This window comes from Electrona antarctica, assembly GCF_951216825.1.
Source record: "Electrona antarctica genome assembly, chromosome: 9".
NCBI classification, from domain to species: Eukaryota; Metazoa; Chordata; class Actinopteri; order Myctophiformes; family Myctophidae; genus Electrona; species Electrona antarctica.
The window spans coordinates 53,418,918-53,439,885 of record NC_136790.1 but is presented as its reverse complement, the minus strand read 5'-3'; the positions used below and the strand labels follow the sequence as shown (position 1 = coordinate 53,439,885).

General features: G+C 44.0%; 2 protein-coding genes across 3 annotated transcripts in view; one reads left to right on the top strand and one right to left on the bottom strand.

Moving 5' to 3' along the window:
- Positions 1-717: 717 nt before the first annotated feature.
- LOC306930341 (uncharacterized protein) lies at positions 718-4,540 on the bottom strand. Its single transcript, XM_079511266.1, has 2 exons — positions 4,110-4,540; positions 718-3,149 (listed from the first exon to the last, which is right to left on the bottom strand). The coding sequence occupies exons 1-2, from the start codon at positions 4,288-4,290 to the stop codon at positions 2,143-2,145; spliced, it is 1,188 nt and encodes a 395-aa protein (XP_079367392.1). The 5' UTR covers positions 4,291-4,540; the 3' UTR covers positions 718-2,142.
- A 1,356-nt stretch (positions 4,541-5,896) lies between these two features.
- gnl3 (G protein nucleolar 3) overlaps positions 5,897-20,968 on the top strand; it is a 35,267-nt gene continuing 20,195 nt past the window's right edge. For both annotated transcript variants that reach the window (XM_079509937.1, XM_079509936.1), the window contains exons 1-13: positions 5,897-6,025; positions 7,128-7,186; positions 8,355-8,495; positions 9,003-9,113; positions 9,207-9,287; positions 10,758-10,893; positions 12,292-12,395; positions 13,237-13,393; positions 13,641-13,728; positions 14,785-14,965; positions 16,765-16,907; positions 17,951-18,087; positions 19,259-19,455. In XM_079509937.1, the coding sequence (XP_079366063.1) occupies positions 6,013-6,025; positions 7,128-7,186; positions 8,355-8,495; positions 9,003-9,113; positions 9,207-9,287; positions 10,758-10,893; positions 12,292-12,395; positions 13,237-13,393; positions 13,641-13,728; positions 14,785-14,965; positions 16,765-16,907; positions 17,951-18,087; positions 19,259-19,455 (1,548 nt within the window). In that variant the 5' untranslated portion in view covers positions 5,897-6,012. The remainder of the gene's footprint in view (positions 6,026-7,127; positions 7,187-8,354; positions 8,496-9,002; positions 9,114-9,206; positions 9,288-10,757; positions 10,894-12,291; positions 12,396-13,236; positions 13,394-13,640; positions 13,729-14,784; positions 14,966-16,764; positions 16,908-17,950; positions 18,088-19,258; positions 19,456-20,968) is intronic.

Here is a 20,968-nt window from a genome sequence, read left to right as displayed (position 1 = left end):
TGCAGCATTAAGTCCTGAGAAAAAAGTAAGTGTACAGTTCATTCTTCAAGAGGGGTCGGGCTGGAGTCGGGCAGTGGGCACTGAGCAAGCACCGGATTCTAAAGATGAATCATTCATTGGTTACTAGTAAAAAACGACCTCCACTGAGACCACTCTTTAAAAAGAAACTGACATTTACAGACCTTCGCTATTATAGAAACATTGGGGAATATAAACCTTTTAGTCTGCACAGACTGACCCCCTTCTTGAAAAAAAAAGCTTATATACGTTAGCCTCGGATAATACTGTATGGCCTGTGGTGGTGCAGTCACTTTCTGCATCGACTCAATCATATGCTATAGTGCAGGTCATACAAAGGACGCCACAAAACTCCTAAATTGCATGATAGCTCGGGAGTGGGACTAGTGGTATTTTACAGAACAATATCACATTATCTTATGAAAGAGTAGAGCAGTCTCACAATAGATTTCTCCAATAGTTCAATGGACAACATGTATACATGTCATGGTTTAGTTGTACTCAGCGCTGCAACAATGCATCAGGATTATTAGCAATTTAATACTTTGTGCCATGGATTATTTTATGCAAGAAACCTTTTTATATTTGTCAAATAGTGACAATACTACAAGAGTCAGAAACTCTTGTTTAGAACAGGCATAAGAAAATGTGTGGACAACTGTGAATTTCAAATGATCAGTATTTATGGATTTTTTACCCTACCCCAGCCCCATTTAATACAATTAGGCATATCTGCTTAATGACATAAGATTTAAAGGATTTTAATTAAAAGGCTATTCAGAAAGATGCTCCCAAAAATATGATTTATTGAAAACCATGACTAACTTGCAAGTGGCCTAATAAGTGCTTTACAACCTAGATTTTATTCTCTCCTGATATTTGGCTACAAATTATGGTTGTGGTTGAAAGCTCTCGTCTCAAAGCAGACAAGACAGGTCTCAAGTCTAGTTCCCAAGTGAAGAGTAACTTGACATCCTATGGATTTGAGGTGTCTAAAAATAAAGACACGCTTATCGTTGCTGTCGGGCACAAACCTTGTATCTCCATATTTCAAGGGTTATATTCAGGGTTCAGAGGCATGAAAGTTAGAAGACGCTGAGGGGGAAATGGCAGGCTGCTACCGTTATTCAGTCTGCAGTGAGAATGACGATATGTAGAAAACGACACTTGCTCCTTAGGAGAGCAACCATTATCATCCAAAGCTGATACACGGCTCTCCTTGAGGGCAAAGAACAGTTAAGACGTGCCACCTTGAAGATACAAGCTACCTACAGAGATTCCAGAGTTCGAGTGTGCATGTCCTACAAGTACCACATGAGAAGAAAGTGCCACCATTACGCTACAGTTGTACCGTCGACGCTGGATAACAAGACGTCAGGTACGGGAGGCAGAGAAGGCACAGAGGCGTTTTGCTGCAGCGGCCTTTCACCTCACCACCTCAGTGCCACAAGGATCCAGAGATCCCTGAGAGACCACTGGGCCCTGCAGTCTGCAGACTTTCTACAAGAGTGTCACAAAAAAAAGGTAGTGAAAATAGCAGCACTACAAGCTCACAACGGGTTGCATTATAAGCTTGTAGAACTGCAATTTGAGCTTGTAGAGCGGCCATACAAACTATAATAAAAAGGAACAGTTAGGACATACAAGGTTTCCACCCGACAGCGACATTATAAGTTGTGGAATGTTGCACATTGTTGCAATTCTGAATGCATCTCATTTCAAGGTGTGTGGAAGACATGTGACTGTGTTCATCATGCTAGGTATACGACTAAAGAAAGGCTAAATAATTCAGAAAAGGCTAGCTATAAGTCATCAAATTGTGTCTTAGAGATTTTATATTCAGTGACAAGTAAAAAAGTAAGTAAATGACACATACTAAAAACTGACTATGCAATACAAATTCTATTGCAGGACTATGGCATGGAGAAGTGTTAGGCTAGATAAAAAAACATTCTAAGAGATGCAGAATTCCTTGTTCTTTGAAAATAGGAAGAAAAGCCTCGTCTTAATGGCAGCAAAATTAGCTTGTGTTTTTTTTTTCCTTTTTTTTTAAGTGTCCCATATCAACATGATTCACAAAGTGGGTCGTTTTTTTAAAAAAACAAACAAAAAATAACACCGGTTTCATTGCCCTGAGAAATAGGTTCCCTCGCGGCTGTGGGTCTGCAGGTGCCTTTTTATTTTGTCAGAGCGGCTGAAGCACTTGCCGCACACCGGACAGCTGTAGGGCTTCTCGCCGGTGTGGATCCTCATGTGAACCTTCAGGTGGGCCATCTGTGTGAAGCCCTTGCCGCAGATCTGGCAGCGGAAGGGCTTCTCGCCCGTGTGGCTGCGCGCGTGTTCCTGCAGCCGGCCGGAGGAGCTGCAGCACTTCCCGCACACGCCGCAGCGGTAGGGCTTTTCCCGCGTGTGCACCTGCACGTGCACGTGCAAGTGGCCGGCGTGGCTGAACGCCTCGCCGCACACCTTGCAGCAGAAGGACGACATGTGGGCCTGCAGGGGCGACTTCTGGTGAGGGTCCACTGCCACCGCGTTGTTGTTGTTGTTGTTGGCGGCCTGTTGGTTGCGTTGGTTGTGGGAGCCCTGTCCTCTGCCGCCGCTGCCCCCGGCGGCTCCCTTGGAGCCCGCCATCTGTCCCCCGTTCTCCACGCCGATAATGTCAATGTTGTTCTCGTTCGAGCAGTTGGGGTTGACCGCAGCCAAGGGCTGAGGAGGGGCGGCGTTGGACGCCGTCGAGCCTCTGTGCGCCGCTCCTCCTCCTCCGCCGCCGCCGCCACCCTCCGCCTTCACGTGTCTGGACGAGCGGCCGGAGCCAGAGTCCCTAGTCTCCCTGTTCTCCACGCCTTGGCTCTGCTGCTGGGGGAGACTGGACGTGTGGGCCACCGCCTCCTGAGGGGGGTACTCGTTGGCGACGCGGGGCGGGGTGAACATGGAGTCCGGCGTGCCGCACGAGCCGCCGCCGCCGCCACCGTGCCCGCCACCGCGGAGCTGCTCCTCGCTGCCCTGGCTGGTCCGGAGCTCTCGCTTGTCTTTGATCTGGAGAGGGAGACGCTCTTCGTGGCCCATGCTGGGACTCCACTCGCGCCTTGGATGCTCGCCATCCTCCTCCTCTAGCATCATGGAGGGACGGTCTGACCACACACACACACACACACACACACACACACACACACACACACACACACACCAGGGGGAGGGGAGGTGGGGGTGGGGGGGGAGTCTCAAGTTATCATCTACAAAACAACAAACGTTGAAAGAAGAGACGCTACACACACTAGCACTACAACCGCACTGGCGATGAAGGCGGGCAACACGAGAAGAATCACATCTTAAAGCTACAGTGCGTTACAGCCAAACAGCCAGCCACAGCCGGCTAACTTGGGGCTAGCTTAGCTGGCTAACGAACAAAGGTTGCGCAGGCAGCCCCACAACACCAGCTGAAGTTGACTACAGCTAGCCGACGAGCTAACGGTAGCCAGATTGGAATGTGGGCCTGCAATAAAAGTAAAAACACGCCAAACGTGTCCCTTTATAGCAGCCGGGTCATCATAAACACTCGGTGTAAAAGTCTGTGCCTCACTAATAAGCGACACGACAGCCCTATGGAAAGTGGGTGCGACTTTTCCCCCCACAACACGACTGTTTAGTTAGCAGCCAGCAGAGCATAATATAACGTAGCATGCTAATGCTAACCAACCTGGCCATATCCCAGCCTCTCGCAGCCCGTATTAGCATGCTAAATGCTAACCTGGCCATAATATCTCAATGCCTTCCTCTCGCAGCCTGTAGTAGCAGCATGCTAATGCTAAATGCTAACCTGGCCATAATATCTCAATGCCTGCCTCTCGCAGCCTGTAGCAGCAGCATGCTAATAATGATAACCTATCCATATTAACTGCGGGGGGATCCATAATATTAATGCATGCCTCTCGCAGCCTCCTGTAGCATGCTAATAACGCTAACCTGGCCATATCTCGCAGCCTCCTGGCTGTAGCATGCATGCTAATAATGCTAATACTAACGCTAACCTGGCCATAATCTCGCAGCCTCCTGGCTGTAGCATGCATGCTAATAATGCTAATGACGCTAACCTGGCCATATCTCGATGCCTGCCTCCCGCAGCCTGCGCCTCAGATGGTCGTTCTCCCGCTCGCGCAGCGCTATCTCCTCCTGGTACTCCAGGATGGTGTCCTCCACGGATTTGTAGATCTCCTGCGCGGCGAGCATGAGCCGCTCGGTCAGGAAGACGTTCAGGAACTGCAGTTTGGTCATTTTTTGGGGTGCTGCACGAAAGCAACACAGCTAAAATATCATCCAAAAAAGATGCTGGACTCTCTGGGACTCCCCCCCAAAAAAAGAGATGCTTAATTTGCTGCTAAGAGAGAGGCCAGCGGTCAGGTCACGTGACGCGGGATGTTATTTACCGTAATGACGGGGAAAGGGAGAGTTCGTTTTATTTAAAAAAAAAAAAAAATCCACTAGACATACTGTACACAACTTCCCTATTGTTTATTGTTCCTCAAAAACTTAAATCTGTTTTGACTGAGAGACAACCGCGTGTCAAACATGTTGTGACTGGTCAGTCACATCAAACGCACTCCAGTCCACTAGGTGGCGACGTTAGAGGAACCCCCGAACCTTGCTGACCAGTGAGCGGATGCCGTTTCTCCTCCGGTAGCCATGGTTGCCATGTCCGCTCATTATAAGCTACTTTGGACTTGTTTTTATTTGGGCTTGTTAAGTTGTTTCTAAAGAGAGTTGTTTATTGTGGCTTGTTTCTAAGGAGTAGTTGTTCATCTGGTCTTTTCTAAGGTGCAAGTTGATAAGGTCCTCAGCTCTAAACTCGGTAGAAACTATCGTTACACGGTACCAATCCATTCTTTTTGGATAAGTAATCAGTAAAAGACCTCTTCAAGGTGTTTTTGTTGACCAGTGAGGCCTAACAGGAGCCCTTGTACAAGGTTTCTTCGACTATGCATGCACCTCTAGGTACCACAGCAGGCCCTTAAAACAAGGCTCCAGACATCCCAAAACAAACTGGTCAGGCCTTACTCCCATGCAGAACCCACCCATTTTGATAGGCTGGAATGGCTTAGGGTTGATGACAGAGTACATCAACAATTGCAATGGGCCTGCATGGTCTACTTTTGCTTCGCTACCCTCTACACCACTAAGATACCCATGTAGGCCTACCTGTCTAAATACTTTCTTAATGTCAACAAAGTCCACACTCATAACAGCAGAGGGAGTTCGAGAAAAAAAGTCAGTCCTCTGACCCTTTTTCCCCCATACATGTTTTCCCCCCTTTTTTAACATTATTTATGATTATTTCCTGTTTTTCATATTTGTATGTCTTTAAATGGGACGATGAATTGAAAATGGAGGACCCTGATGTAAACAAGTCTTTAAAATGCTTTTTCTGGTTTATCCAAATCCTATATTTGTACGTCCCTAAATGTTCTGATGAATTGAAAATGGTGGACCCTGTTGTAAATAAGTGTGTAATACTTTATCATGGTGTCGTCCACAGTTTTTGTATTGAGTTGTGCTTTCGTTTGAAATGTACCTATTTGGCATACTGTTCATACATACTTCATACAATCCATCAATCAATCAATTTATGATGAATTCCTGTTCTGTTCTTTTTGGCTATATAGTAGTGTCTATTTATACGTCTCTAAATGTTTTGATGATTTTAACAAGGTGGACCCTCTTGTAAACAAGTGTAATGCTTTATTGGGTCGCCCACTCACAGTTATTGAGTTGTGCTTGAAATGTACTGTAATTCTGCAAACTGTTAATAAATATTTCAATCAATCAATCAATCAATCAATCACTGAAATGTACCAATTCTACAAACTGTGAATAACAATTATCAATCGGCTGCTGCTCATTTCTCTCACACTATCTGGCAACACTGCGGCAGTAGCTTGCTGCTCGTGCTGACTCCACTGTGTTCCACGTGCAGAGTCCATCACCACACACACATCCACAATGAAGCGTCCCAGTAAGTAGCATCTGTCTTATAATATATATATGACTCTTACAAAACATAACATTTCAATCATTCTTTCTCTCTTGCTTGTGCGTTGCATGCTCAACGAACCCAATGAATAAGTGCTTTAGTGTTGGCGTTAAGCCACCATACTACTTTAGCTGCGTTTTGCTGTTAGCATTAGCTGCTAACATGCAGTCATCCACACATGCGGTGCCAGTGTCTTTCTGTCACCAACCTGACGCATTTAACTGTTCAGTGGTGGAAAAAGTACTCGTATGTTTTTTTTTTTACACAAGTTAAAGTATCAATACTGCAATGTAGAATTACTCTGTTAACTAGTAAATGTCCAGAATTACATATTTATGAACACGAGGTTGAAAATGCGGTGAAGTGGTCCTTCGAGAGTTCTGGAAGGAATATAAATGTTTGTTTTAAGAGGGCCAGCCTGCGCACCAGCATGGAAATGATGACAAAAGCGAACAGTCTTGATTTCATAATGAAGACACTAATCCAACGCTGATCCAAATGCAATGCCAGGCTGCTTTTTTCAGTTAACGTAAACATTAAAAGTCCATAGACTTGGCTGCCACATGCTGTCACACACGAAAGCCAGACATCGGCGCCCCTCACGTGTTTCTGGGGTCCAGTTGGCCTTGCCACGAAAAAAGATTGAGAACCGCTGGTTTAGACGGCATTCGTAGAATTGGCATCTGGTCCCAATGGGCTTAAACAAACAACGTTATTTGTTCCAGTAAAAGTATTGGTGTCAAGAGGTAGCAAAAGTAGAAGGTACTCATGCAGAATGTCTCATTTATACACGTTTTCAAATCTGTATGCAATGTCTAAAGATCTTTTGAAAATAGCAGATCTACAAGCTCACAATGATCAGCTATTTTCAACTGGCCAACACATGTAATATACTGTAGGGCTAAAAAGTTGGTTAATGTACCGGTATGTCTTCTAATAATAATACAAATCTACAAAATAACTAAAGTTTTCAAATAATTATGGGAGTAGTAGAGTAAAAGTACAATATTTGCCCCTGAGATGTAGTGGATTAGAAGTACTTAAATGTACTTAGTTTTAACACCACTGCTGTCGTTGTGTTCAGAGTTAAAGAAAGCGAGCAAGAGGATATCATGTTCCGTCAAGTACAAGGTCCAGAAGAAGGTAAGTACCTGGCAACAACTGGCATGACACTGAGCGACTGCAGCAACTGGCATGACTGACTGTGTGTGTGTGTGTGTGTGTGTGTGTGTGTGTGTGCTCGTGCTCTAGACAATTGAGTCACTGCAAAAAATATTTTTATGTATGAGTTTAAAATTTATTTGTATTAAGTTCAATTCCATGTAAAAACGAAAAAAAGAGGAATTATTTGCAGTAGTGGGGACTTTGGACTAACCTGACTCCGCCAGATGGGGCAGCAGAGAGTACACTGGGTTCCCCCCTCCTGGGGAACCCAGTGTACTCTCTGCTGCCCCATCTGGCGGAGTCAGGTTAACTTCGGACCTCAAATAATGAAAATAAAGCAAGTTCATAATTCATTTTTAAAACATTACAATATTTATTATAATTTTTTAGTACATCAACCATTTTCAACTTTCTTCATATTAGTTGGTCCTAAGATGGTCTACTGCCTACTGATGATGATGTCACTCAATGGTAGGTAGGTTTCTGCAGAGTACGCAAACATGGTGGCATCATTCTCTTTAATATGAGCATTAGTGAGGACCCTAATATGAAGACGAGGTTGAAAGTGGGGTGAAGTGGTCCTTCGAGAGGTCAGGAATGAATATAAATATTTGTTTTAACCCATTTTGACCTGAGATCAGATTCTAAAAATGTCTTCTACATCCTGACAGTTTTCTGAAAAAGCTATGTTTCTATGTCAGTGGTTCTTCGATTTTTCAAAAATAGCAGACCTAGCTTGTAGATCTGCTATTTTTCAATAGCTAAAGCATAACATAATGCATAACATAATGCTAACACCAAAAGGGGTTCCCACCCAACATGGGTTAAGAGGGCCAGCCTGCGCACCAGCATGGAAATGATGACAAAAGCGAACAGTCTTGATTTCATAATGAAGACACTAATCCAACGCTGATCCAAATGCAATGCCAGGCTGCTTTTTTCCAGTTAACGTAAATATTAAAAGTCCATAGACTTGGCTGCCACATGAAAGCCAGACATCGGCGCCCCTCAACACATCTTGAAAGTGTTTCTGGGGTCCTTGTCACGAAAAAAGATTGAGAACCGCTGGTTTAGACGGCATTCGTATAATTGGCCTCTGGTCCCAATGGGCTAAAAAAAAAAAAAACGTTATTTGTTTTTATTTCAGGTGAGGGAACATCACAAAAAACTCAGAAAAGAGGCCAAAAAGAAAGGAGTGAACACGCGACCCAAGAAGGACCTGGGGGTGCCCAACACCGCTCCCTTCAAAGAGGAGGTGCTCCGAGAGGCGGAACAGAGGCGGCTAAAGGTAAGGGGCGGGGCATCATCAACATGATGTCATCGCTGTCGCCGGGCAGAAACCTTGTATCTCCATAATTATTCTAACCGTGTTTTTTTCCCATAAATTAACGCCATAGTTGATGTAGTCTCGTGTTGCCAGACTGTTGCCTCTCGCAATTTACCAAATGCTTCTGGAGCAACGGAAGCTCTGATCATGAGTAAAATATAAAGCGGAAGTGGAGCCTCCTCCCCACTTCCGTTTCGTCTTTACAGTCGCACAAATGTATCCATCCTAATATGTAAAGATTTTTTAGAAAATATATTATTGTATTCTTAATTTCTTAAGGCTTGTGCAACAGCATGGAAATGAGGACAAAAGCGAACAGTCTTGATTTCATAATGAAGACTTCTAATCCAACTCTGATCCAAATGCATTGCCAGGCTGATATTTCAGTTGTGTGTGTGTGTGTGTGGGAGATGATGGGAGTCCTGTGGGGCTGTTCTTACCGACTAAACTAATGATAATCTCTCACAGATTGAGGAGGTGAAGGAGAAGAAGAAGCAGGCCAAAAAAGAAAAGAGGAAGGAAAACAAGAGGAAGGGTTCCGATGCTAAAGACGCACCCGCGGCCAAAAGGCCTCGGACGGTAAATGCATTATAAAAATACTAAAACTATGTTAAGAATTGGAATGTAAATGGATTCCAATTAAAAAATCTCCTCCCCATTTGTTCTTAACAGGACGAGAAGAATGAGAAGAAGAAGTACAAAAAGATTGCAGACAAAAGTTCAAAAAAGTCCCTTTGTACAGAGTTGAACAAGGTAAGACAATCGGTTGTATGACTTCATTGTATCAAGAGATTTGTTCATTAGAGAATCTGACAATGTGATTACACTTCTATAATATATATATGTATATTTTTGAGTGGTGTAAACCACTCCTACAACTGGCTTTTGTGTGCAGAAGAAAATGAGCATGGTTGCTATGTTCAAAATAATTTCTGACGTAATTAAATCACACCCGGGTGAACTGGATGACCGTAGCAACCATGCTCATTTTTTCTGCACAAAAAAAGCCAGTTGTGAAATCACATCCGGGTGTGATTTCATTACGTCAGATCAGAGCTGATCAGGCTATATAAAACCTTACACCACTCAGTTCACACGGGTGTGATTTTTTTTACTTTATGTAAGATCATGGGAGCTGATTTCCCAAGTCATTTCATAGTCAGTCTGACTTAGAATAGGCCTTAACCCATTTAGGCCTGACATCAAAAAAAAAAAAAAAAAAATCTTCAAATTCCTGACAGTTTTCTGTCAGTGGTGCTCAATATTTCATGTCAAAGATCCCAAAAATGATATGTAATATGCCTCTGCCCCCCATCTGAAAATATGTTATTCCACTCCAGGGACCTCCCCAGAAGCAAAGATTTGAGTTAAAATGTAATAATATATATTTCATTTCATATTTATTTCATTTCAGTTATGGTTTTACATGATCATATTCATTTTTACTTTGTACTTATTATTTTTTACATATTCCATAGCAGAAAAGAAAAGGAGCAGGAAAAAGATACATCTTATTTATACCTGCCCCTATATATATTAAAAGATTTGAGGCATATTTTCACGATTTTGCAAAAATAGCAGACCTACAAGCTTGTAAGTATAATGCTTTAAAACACCAAAAGGGGTTCCCGCTCAGAATAGGTTAACCCATTTTGGGCGGGAACCCCTTTTGGTGTTAGCATTATGTTATGCTTTAGCTATTGAAAAATAGCAGATACAAGCTCATAGCGCGCCACCGCTATGAGCTTGTAGGTCTGCTATTTTTGAAAAATTGAAGAACGACTGACATGGAAACATATCTTTTTCAGAAAACTGTCAGGATGTAGAAGACATTTTTAGAATCTGATCTCAGGTCAAAATGGGTTAAGCTCTATGTTGTACTTTATCATAGAACGATGTTGCACGAAAACAGTACAAGATTATTTTCAGTGTCTGTAGATACCGTTGTGAAGGAGGACTGAGAAGGTTGAGCAGCTGACGTGCTTCCCCAACTGGTTATAGCCTCCTAAAGTAACACAACAGCGCAGCCTGCTGGCTCCGTTGTGCTATAGCGGAGCTGAAGGCTGTGTTGTGAACACGTGCAGCACCATGGTCACTAATATGCCCAGTGTAATGTACGATGTTGAGGAGCAACAAACAGTTAATTTGGAGCAGTCTGTATGAATATGAAATGATCTGCTGTAGATGACTGGTTCTTTTAAAGTGAACTCTATGCTTCTCTAGGTCATAGACGCATCTGACGTCATCCTTGAGGTTCTGGATGCCAGGGACCCCCTGGGTTACAGGTGCCCACAGCTGGAGGAAGCTGTGCTTCGGAGGGAAGGCAACAAGAAACTGCTCTTTGTTTTAACTAAAATAGGTAAATGGATGCCAGATATTGTAACGATAAACTAGTTACTAGGGATGCCCTCGGACCAATATCGGCCAAATAACGTAGATCGGTTCGGATCGGACTGCAGTGAAAATGACGGATCTTAACACTCCGAACCAAGCCAATCCATTCCAGTAGTCCGCTCCAGCATGTAGTGTTTGCTAGTCGCACGCAGCAGCAAGATATGTGTTGTGTCTGTATCTGGATCGGCATGGAAATGATGACAAAAAATGTATTGACTTCTAACATGGAAGACTTATCTGTTTTAATTTCTGATCCTGCTGCTCTAGACCTTGTTTCGAGGGTAATCGGTGCTTAAACTGTGTGAACAGAACCAGGTGATGATGGATGTTGTGTGTTGTGGGAGGGAGATGTGTAGATAACTATTGTGCTGTTAATCTGTCTGATTGGAACTATAGCCCATAGCACCCCGCTTTGTCTCAATGGGATAGTTCCAGTGTTTGGGACTATAGCCCATAGCACCCCGCTTTGTCTCAATGGGATAGTTCCAGTGTTTGGAACTATAGCCCATAGCACCCCGCTTTGTCTCAATGGGATAGTTCCAGTGTTTGGAACTATAGCCCATAGCACCCCGCTTTGTCTCAATGGGATAGTTCCAGTGTTTGGAACTATAGCCCATAGCACCCCGCTTTGTCTCAATGGGATAGTTCCAATGTTTGGAACTATAGCCCATAGCCAATCCATTCCAGTAGTCCGCTCCAGCATGTAGTGTTTGCTAGTCGCACGCAGCAGCAAGATATGTGTTGTGTCTGTATCTGGATCGGATCGGTATTGATACTGCCATATCGCTATCGGATCAAAAGTGAAAAATCTAGATCGCAGCGTCCCTACGATAAACGACTAGAGCTTGTCAAGTTGTCATGATGTGTGATAGCTTTGTAGACCGATGTCGCGTCCCTCAATTTGGCCAACTGCCATCCTCTCTTTGTTGTAAATTATACCACAGGTCGTTTCGAGGAAGCAATCTGATTGGTTGAAACAGCCTTCTAGCCGTGGGTTAAACCAGCACCATTCACCACCTAATCAAAACAAAGAATTCAGCTGCTCTGTTCTCCCAGAGCGCTAGCAAACTCGGTGGCTAGGCTAGCTAGTTTCTTGGGACATTTGTGGTCGTAGTGACTACATCTGTCATTAAAAAAAATTATTCTTTCAGCGATTTTCTTAGTTTTAAGGGTAACTGTTGTATAATTGCAATATTACACGAGAGGGTGTGGGTTAACGTGATTATTGCCACTTCAGTGATGCTTGCGGAACTCGACTTCGTCTCGTTCCTCACCGCATCCCTGTCGTGGCAATAATCACGTTAACCCACACCCTCGTGTAATATTGCTTAATTGTAACCCACTTTGATGTTCTGTTTTTTAGATCTGGTCCCGAAGGAGAACTTGGCGAAGTGGATTCAGTGTCTCCAGCAGGAGTTCCCTGTCTTGGCGTTCAAGGCGGCGATACAACTCCAGGACAGAACAGTGGTGAGGCTGCATCCTCTCTCAGCCTCAGTGATTTAACCCATTCTGGGCGGGAACCCCTTTTGGAGTTTTAGGCATTATGTTATACTTTTAGCTATTGAAAAATGGCTCATCTACAAGCTCATAGCGCGCCACCGAGTGGCACGCTACGAGCTTGTAGGTCTGCTATTTTTTGAAAAATAGCGAATTTGGAATATACCTGTATATTCTTGCAGAGCGAACATTTTTCACTCAAATATTTGCTTCTGGGTGGACTCCCTGGAACAACATATTTTCAGATGGGGGTCGGCAGCCAAATACATATGTTTGTGGTCCTTGACATGAAAAAGGTTGAGCACCACTGACATGGAAACAGGTTTTTCAGAAAGACATTTTGTAGAATCGTCCTCGGGTCTAAACCCATTTAGGACTGAGACCAGATTCTACAAAATGTCTTCTAAATCACGACAGTTTTCAGAAAAAACCTAAGTTTTTAGTGTCTGTAGTTACGGTTAGTGAAGGAGGACTGAGAAGGTTGAGCAGCTGACGTGCTTCCCCAACTGGTTATAGCCTCCTAAAGTAACACAACAGCGCAGCCTGCTGGCTCTGTTGTGCTATAGCGGAGCTGAAGGCTGTGTTGTGAACACAGCACCATGGTCACTAATATGTCCAGTGTTTTGTACAATGTTGAGGAACAACATGAACTTGTTGGAGTCCTATCGATGATAAGTGAGCCGATGGTGTTGTACTGCATGAAGGAGAATTGATTGAAATGAGCAACACACATGAACTAAACACTCATTTTCTAGCAATCTCAATGTAACCAACCCTTTTCTGATTTATGTTTTTTATTTTTTTAAATTAGAATGAAAGGAAAAACAGGGTAATGGCTGCAAATGGAGTTTTCGATAAATCCCGAGCGGCGGCGTGTTTGGGGAATGAGGTTCTCCTGGAGCTGCTGGAAGGTTACCGCGCTACGTTGGAGAAGGAGGACAAGGACATGCTCAAAGTGGGTGTCGTTGGTAAGCATCGTCCCTCTCCCAAAGCAGCTGTACCTGCACTTGGTCCTCCTCACCATCCCCCTCTTAACCTGGCATGCCTGTTTTGGGCATTTTTAAAATGAGTATTGTAAAATAAACGAGCTACAAGCAAGCAATGTGGTGTGAGAGCATGTAAATGGTCTATTTAAGCCACACCATCATAACACAAAGTATAAAATAGGGTTAAATATCGCTGTGCTGTTGTGCTTATTGTTCCTTCCGCCCTCAGGCTTCCCTAACGTGGGGAAGAGCAGTTTGGTCAATAGTTTGAAGGGGCTCCGGGCGTGCAACGCCGGGATCCAGAGAGGCATCACCAAGTGAGTAACGGAGCACATGATACACTGAACGAACAAAGTGTTCATATTGAGACTAGGAAAACAAACAGGGGGCACCATAACTCTATTGGAGGGGGTTGAAAAACATGAGGTTTTTCAGAAAACTGTCATGATTTAGAAGCTCATGTCTAAATGGGTTAACCAGGTGGGCTATATAGACACATGGTTTCTGCATAGCAGGCTACCAGCATGGAAATGAAGACAAAAAAAATGCTTGACTTCTAATATGGAAGACTTATCTGTTTTAATTTCTGATCCTGCTGCTCTAGACCTTGTTTCGAGGGTAATCGGTGCTTAAACTGTGTGAACAGAACCATGTGATGATGGATGTTGTGGGTTGTGGGAGGAAGATGTGTAGATCACTATTGTGCTGTTAATCTGTCTGATTGGCACTATAGCCCATAGCACCCCGCTTTGTCTCAATGGAATAGTTCCAATGTTTAGAACTATAGCCCATAGCACCCCGCTTTGTCTCAATGGGATAGTTCCAATGTTTGGAACTATAGCCCATAGACACCCTGCTTTGTCTCAATGGGATAGTTCCAATGTTTGGAACTATAGTCCATAGCACCCCACTTTGTCTCAATGGGATAGTTCCAATGTTTGGAACTATAGCCCATAGCACCCCTTTCCTCCCAAGTGGAAAGTCTGGTGACACGAAGTAGCCTTGCCGAGCCATGAGGCCCATAGGGCTGCCCATCTCCTGTTTCTGTAGTGAGGCAGCTTGATGTACTGTGAGGCAGCTTGAAGTACTCCCCCTGGACATGACGCTAGTATGTCGCAGGAACTTACCCCCCAATCCTACCCTTGATGCTGAGTGTCAAGCAGGGAGGCACTGGGTCCCTTTTTTTTTTTTAGAGTCTTTGGTATGACCCGGCTGGGGATTGAACCCCGACCTCCCAGTCTCAGGGCGGACACTCTAACCACAATGCCACTGAGCTGGTGACACAAGGTTGCGTAAGAAGTAAAAACCCCTGTTTTCAATCCAGCATTGTATTGTTCATCCTGACGGTGTTATCCACCTCCTATCTGTCCCAGGATCATGCAGGACGTGCACATCTCTAAGAGCGTGAAGCTGTTGGACAGCCCGGGCATCGTGGCGTCTCCCTCCAACCCCCCCGTCTCCATGGCCCTGAGGAGCCTGCAGGTGGAGGACGGAGGGCTGGACGCCGTGCTGGAGGCCGTCAGAACCCTGCTCAAACAGTGTGACCAGAACCAGGTGAGGCCGTCGCTCAGAACTCTGCTCAACCCATTTAGACCTGAGGACGATTCTACAAATGTCTTCTAAATCCTGACAGTTTTCTGAAAAACCTACGTTTCCATGTCAGTCGTTCTCAAACATTTTCATGTCAAGGACCCCCAAAACTACATGTAATTGGCTGCTGACCCAAATCTGAAAATATGTTCTTCCAGGGACCCCCCAGAAGCAAAGATTTGAGGTAAAAACGTTCGCTCTGAAAGAATATATTTTCAAAGATTTGCGCCACATTTTCCCGATTTTTCAAAAATAGCAGACCTACAAGTTCAACAATATATTTTCAGATTGGAGTCGGAAGCCAAATACATATACATTTTGGGGTCCTTGTCATGAAATAGTTTGAGCACCACTGACATGGAAACATGAGGTTTTTCAGAAATCTGTCATGAATTAGAAGCTCAGGTCTAAATGGGTGAACCAGGTGGGCTATATAGACACATGGTTTCTGCATAGCAGGCTACCAGCATGGAAATGAGGACAAAAAATATCTTGACTTCTACCAATGAAGACTAATCTGTTTTAATTTCTGATCCTGCTGCTCTAGACCTTGTTTCGAGGGTAATCGGTGCTTAACCCATTCTGGGCGGGAACCCCTTTTGGTGTATTAAGCATTATATTATGCTTTAGCTATTCAAATATCAGATCCACAAGCTCATAGCGAGTGCCGCGCTATGAGCTTGTAGGTCTGCTATTCTTTGGGAAAATGTGGCGCAAATCTTTTGAATTTATATTCTTTTGGAGCGAACGATTTGAACTCAAATATTTGCTTATTTGCATATTTTCAGATTAGGGTCGGAGGCCAAATACATATAATTGTTGGGGTCCTTGGCATGAAATAGTTTGAGAACCACTGACATGGAAACATGAGGTTTTTTCAGAAAACTCATGATTTAGAAGACATTTGTACAATCGAGCTCAGGTCTAAATGGGTTAAACTGTGTGACCAGAACCAGGTGATGATGGATGTTGTGGGAGGGAGATGTGTAGATAACTATTGTGCTGTTAATCTGTCTGATTGGAACTATAGCCCATAGCACCCCGCTTTGTCTCAATGGGATAGTTCCAATGTTTGGAACTATAGCCATAGCACCCCGCTTTGTCTCAATGGGATAGTTCCAATGTTTGGAACTATAGCACCATAGCACCCCGCTTTGTCTCAATGGGATAGTTCCAATGTTTGGAACTATAGCACCATAGCACCCCGCTTTGTCTCAATGGGATAGTTACAATGTTTGGAACTATAGCACCATAGCACCCCGCTTTGTCTCAATGGGATAGTTCCAATGTTTGGAACTATAGCCCATAGCACCCGCTTTGTCTCAATGGGATAGTTACAATGTTTGGAACTATAGCACCATAGCACCCCGCTTTGTCTCAATGGGATAGTTCCAATGTTTGGAACTATAGCACCATAGCACCCTGCTTTGCGGCGAGATCAAAGCGTGTTGCGACTCCGATTCTACAAATGTCTTCTATATTTTCTTTTCTGAAAAAACCCCTATGTTGCTATATCAGTGATTCTCTATAACATTCTCTAACGTTTTCATGTCCAGGACCCCCAAAATTGTATGAATTTGGCCACCGACCCCATCTCAAAATGTTGATAAAGATTTAACTCAAAAGTTTCGCTTAAAAAAATACAAAATAAATACTCTCGCTTTTCAGCTAAAATCGATGATCGATTTAAAACCGGGAAAGCGTATGTCAGTCTGTATGACGCCCATACTAATGAGTTTAATCTCAACGTCTGTACATTCCAGATCATCCTCCAGTACAACATCGCAGACTACAGGAACCATTTGGAGTTTCTGAGCCTCTTTGCTAAGAAACGTGGCTTTCTGCAGAAGGGTGGAGTCGTGAACATGGAGCAGGCTGCCGCCGCCTTCCTCAACGACTGGACAGGGTGAGTGGGTCAGCGCTTTACCTGAGCTGTATGAGTTCTGGGTGGTGTGGCTGGGTGGCCGTTGGGTGGTATGGGTGGCCATTGGGTGGTATGGGTGTTCAACAACATATTTTCAGATTGGAGTCGGAAGCCAAATACATATACATTTTGGGGTCCTTGACATGAAATAGTTTGAGCACCACTGACATGGAAACATGAGGTTTTTCAGAAAACTGTCATGATTTAGAAGCTCAGGTCTAAATGGGTTAACCAGGTGGGCTATATAGACACATGGTTTCTGCATAGCAGGCTACCAGCATGGAAATGAAGACAAAAAATGTCTTGACTTCTAACATGGAAGACTTATCTGTTTTAATTTCTGATCCTGCTGCTCTAGACCTTGTTTCGAGGGTAATCGGTGCTTAACCCATTCTGGGCGGGAACCCCTTTTGGTGTATTAAGCATTATATTATGCTTTAGCTATTGAAAAATATCAGATCTACAAGCTCATAGCGTGTCTTCTGATCCAAATGCGTTGTCACTGGCTCCTTGTGTTGAGCAGTATAGAGCGTCGCAGTCCCGCCAGGAAATGATTCCCCGTTCATTTTCCTCAGACTTTTCAAAAAGTATTTATTTAAAGACCTTTTAGCGTCGTACAAAGCCAACTCGAGTTGTGACAAATCAAGACAACAAACAAAAGTTTGGGCCCAACAAAGAATTAGAAGAAAAAAACGGCAGGTTACAACACTTTTTTGTTGTTTTTCTTCTCTGTAATTATTTGTTTGGTCCAAAATATTGTGTTTATTGTCATGAGTTGGCTTTGTCTGCGGCGTAACCGTCTTTAAATAAATACATTTTGAAATGTCTATGCAGGGAAAAATGCACTGGGAATCATTTCCTGGGCCTGGCCTGTCGTCATGAAAGGGGGCGGGACTGCGACGCTCTATAGAAAGCTAAATTATGATCGTTGCCAAGTCAAACCCCATGTGAATACACTAGGGCTTGCTTTACTTCGTCCTAAAAACCTAAACTGTTGTGTTATTCCACTGGCCTGTCTTTGATAGAGCGAAGCTGAACTATCACTGCAAGGTGCCGGAGACCTGCAGCCCCGCCCCCTATCTGTCTGAGGCCGTGGTGGCCGAGATGCAGAAGGGCTGGGATCTGGACAAACTGATGAAGGCCAACGAGGAGACTCTGAGGGGTACACTTCTTTTATCTTGAACATTTAAAAATGAAAGGGGCCTCAACAACAGCCATAGTGGTGTCAGACGAAAGGTTGATGTTAGGGGTGTAAAAAAAATCGATTCGAATTAGAATCGCGATTCCGTTATGAATGATTCAAAATTATTTTATTTTTTTGTAAGATTTTTTTTTCTGGTTACAGTTACAGGAGTTTTCACTACATTGGTGTATGTGATATGAAATGTAAGCTTACCCTAATCACAGTAAACATCATGTCTTCAGTAATTTTCAAATTACTGTAGTCACTTCAGTTCAAGACTGGAGTAGATTGTGATGAAATCCTATTTATTGAATCAAGAATTATTTTGAATAGAAAATCATTTTGAATCTGGAAGAAAAATGCTTTTTGGATTGAGAATCGGAATCGAATTGTGGGACACTCAAAGATTCACAGCCCTAACGGCCATAGTGGTGTCAGACGAAAGGTTGATGTGTGTGTATATATATATAGACACATGGTTTCTGCATAGCAGACTACCAGCATGGAAATGAAGATAAAACACATGTCTTGACTTCAATGAAGACTTCTAATGTTCTAACTCTGATCCTGCTGCTTTAGACCTGGTTTCGAGGGTAATCGGTGCTTAACCCATTCTGGGCGGGAACCCCTTTTGTTGTATTAAAGGAGCATTCAGTGATTTGGGTGATTTGGATAACGACCCAGTCCACCCCGGTAACAAAATGTGCACATGCACACGTTCTACAGTGGGGGGAAGTGCAACAGCATGTTCACCAAGGCCTGCCCCCACACATGATTGGAGGAAGGCCCCTCTCATCCTGATTGGATGAAGGCTTTGCCACCCGCCACCAAAACTGAAACTAGGTTAAGAATGTGGCACACATCTTTGAATATATATATATATATATATATATATATATATAATATTTCAGAGCATTTTTAGCTCAAATCCATCTGGGGGCGTCACTGGTACAACATATTTTCAGATGGGGGGTCTCGGCCAAATACAGATCATTCTGGGGGTCCTTGACAAAAAAGGTTGAGCACCACTGACATAGAAACAGTTTTTCAGAAAACTGTTTTTTTTTTAATCAACCTCAGTCCACAATGGGTTAATAAATGGCATTCCATCTGGATTTATTCCCTGCGTGATTTTTGTCTCCCTCTTCAGGTGTAAGGTGTCCCAACAAGGCCAGTAGTATTCTCTTTGCGACTAAAGGCCCCTCTGCCGGCCTGCTGAGTGTCGCTGACATCCCCGAGGATAAAACAGTCTGCATCCCCGAGGTTAAAACCGTCTGCATCTCCACCGAGCAAGATAAAGATTCAGGGCTGAAGAATGGAGACGAGTCGGAGATGAAGAACGAAGGGGTAATTGGCCACAACAACTACAAGCATTTGGTCAAAGAGTTGCTTAGCCCGAGATGTAATGCTGGTTTGCACATTGAGGCACATTCACTCGTCGTATGCTTCAGAATCGTCAAAGGCTGATGTGTCCCCAAATACATAATTAATTAAATTCACAATGCACTTGTGTTGCAATGCACATTATGGGCAGTATCTGTTCTAGTCCATTTCTAGATCTCACAAGCAATATCGGGGTCATTAATAGGTAAGCTAAGGCACGACTCCCGGCTACTGTGACTTAAGGTTGGGCGATATGCCAATCTTTTTCAATCGCCCATCGTCTGTCCAAAAATCGCCGATGGACGATATATTCGTGTCATAAAAGTAAAGTGAGAACAGCTCACTACAGGTCGCAAAAAAGCCAGATCTACAAGCTCTCAAGGCGCCGCATCCTGCCTGTTTTTGCAGCGCCGTTCGCTACGCGTTGAGAGCTTGTAGATCCGTCTATTTTTGCAGCGCAGTGCGCAGCCAGGGTAACAAAATAAAAAATAAGTTACAGGTGGAGATGAAGTGAAGTTGGAACGGGCAAGCAGCTGCAAGCCAAGCTAACATCACAACCACTGGCTGGTGACAGTGTTGTTAGCCGCAGCAACATGTAGCCTGCCCTGGTAACTTCTCCTCCTCCCCGGAGAACTCTTGCCTCCCCGCACCGTCGGAGGCTCGGAGCGCTGCTGCTGATCCGCAAGCTCTCAAGGCATCGCGTCCTGCATGTTTTTGCAGCGCCGTTCGCTACGCGTTGAGAGCTTGTAGATCTGTCTATTTTTGCAGCGCTGGTGTCGGGGTTCGTTCACGTTGTCAATAAAAAAATAACCTAGATTACAGGTGGAGATGAAGTTCAATCAGTGGGTTGAATCAGTAGCTACACGCTAAGCTAAGCGCTAAGCTAACGATCCCCGAGCCTACACTAACACTAGCAGCCTGTTTTTTTTATTTTCCCCCGACTTCACGGGTAGCGCATTGGGATTGTGATGAGACACGAGACAGCAGTGTGCATTCTGTTGTGACTGTATATTATTAACTCATGGGTCTGGACTCCGGAGCATAGACAACATGTAGGCTAGTAGCCTCCCTCGGCTCGGTCCCTCCCAGCCTTTACTCTGGCTGCCAGAGTGTTCCCCGATGCTGCGGTGCGGGGACTGGGAGCATTATAACGGGAGGAGGGGTTTTCCACCCGGCCGCTGTTACTACTTTGCTGGCCCAAATTGATTCACATGTTGCTCACACTTTACAGGTTAATTGGGCTAATATTTTGCAAAAGAAAATAATCGTCCCGAAAAATCGCCTAATAAAAATATTCGGCGATTGGACTCGTACATTCGCGATTGACGATAGATTCGTATCGTCACCCAACCCTACTGTGACTAGAACTCTTTATTTCACTATGCCTTTATTGCAAAACTATTAACCCATTTAAGCCTGACGTTGAAATTAAAAAAAAATCTTTCCAGGGACCCCCCCCCAGAAGCAAAGATATGAG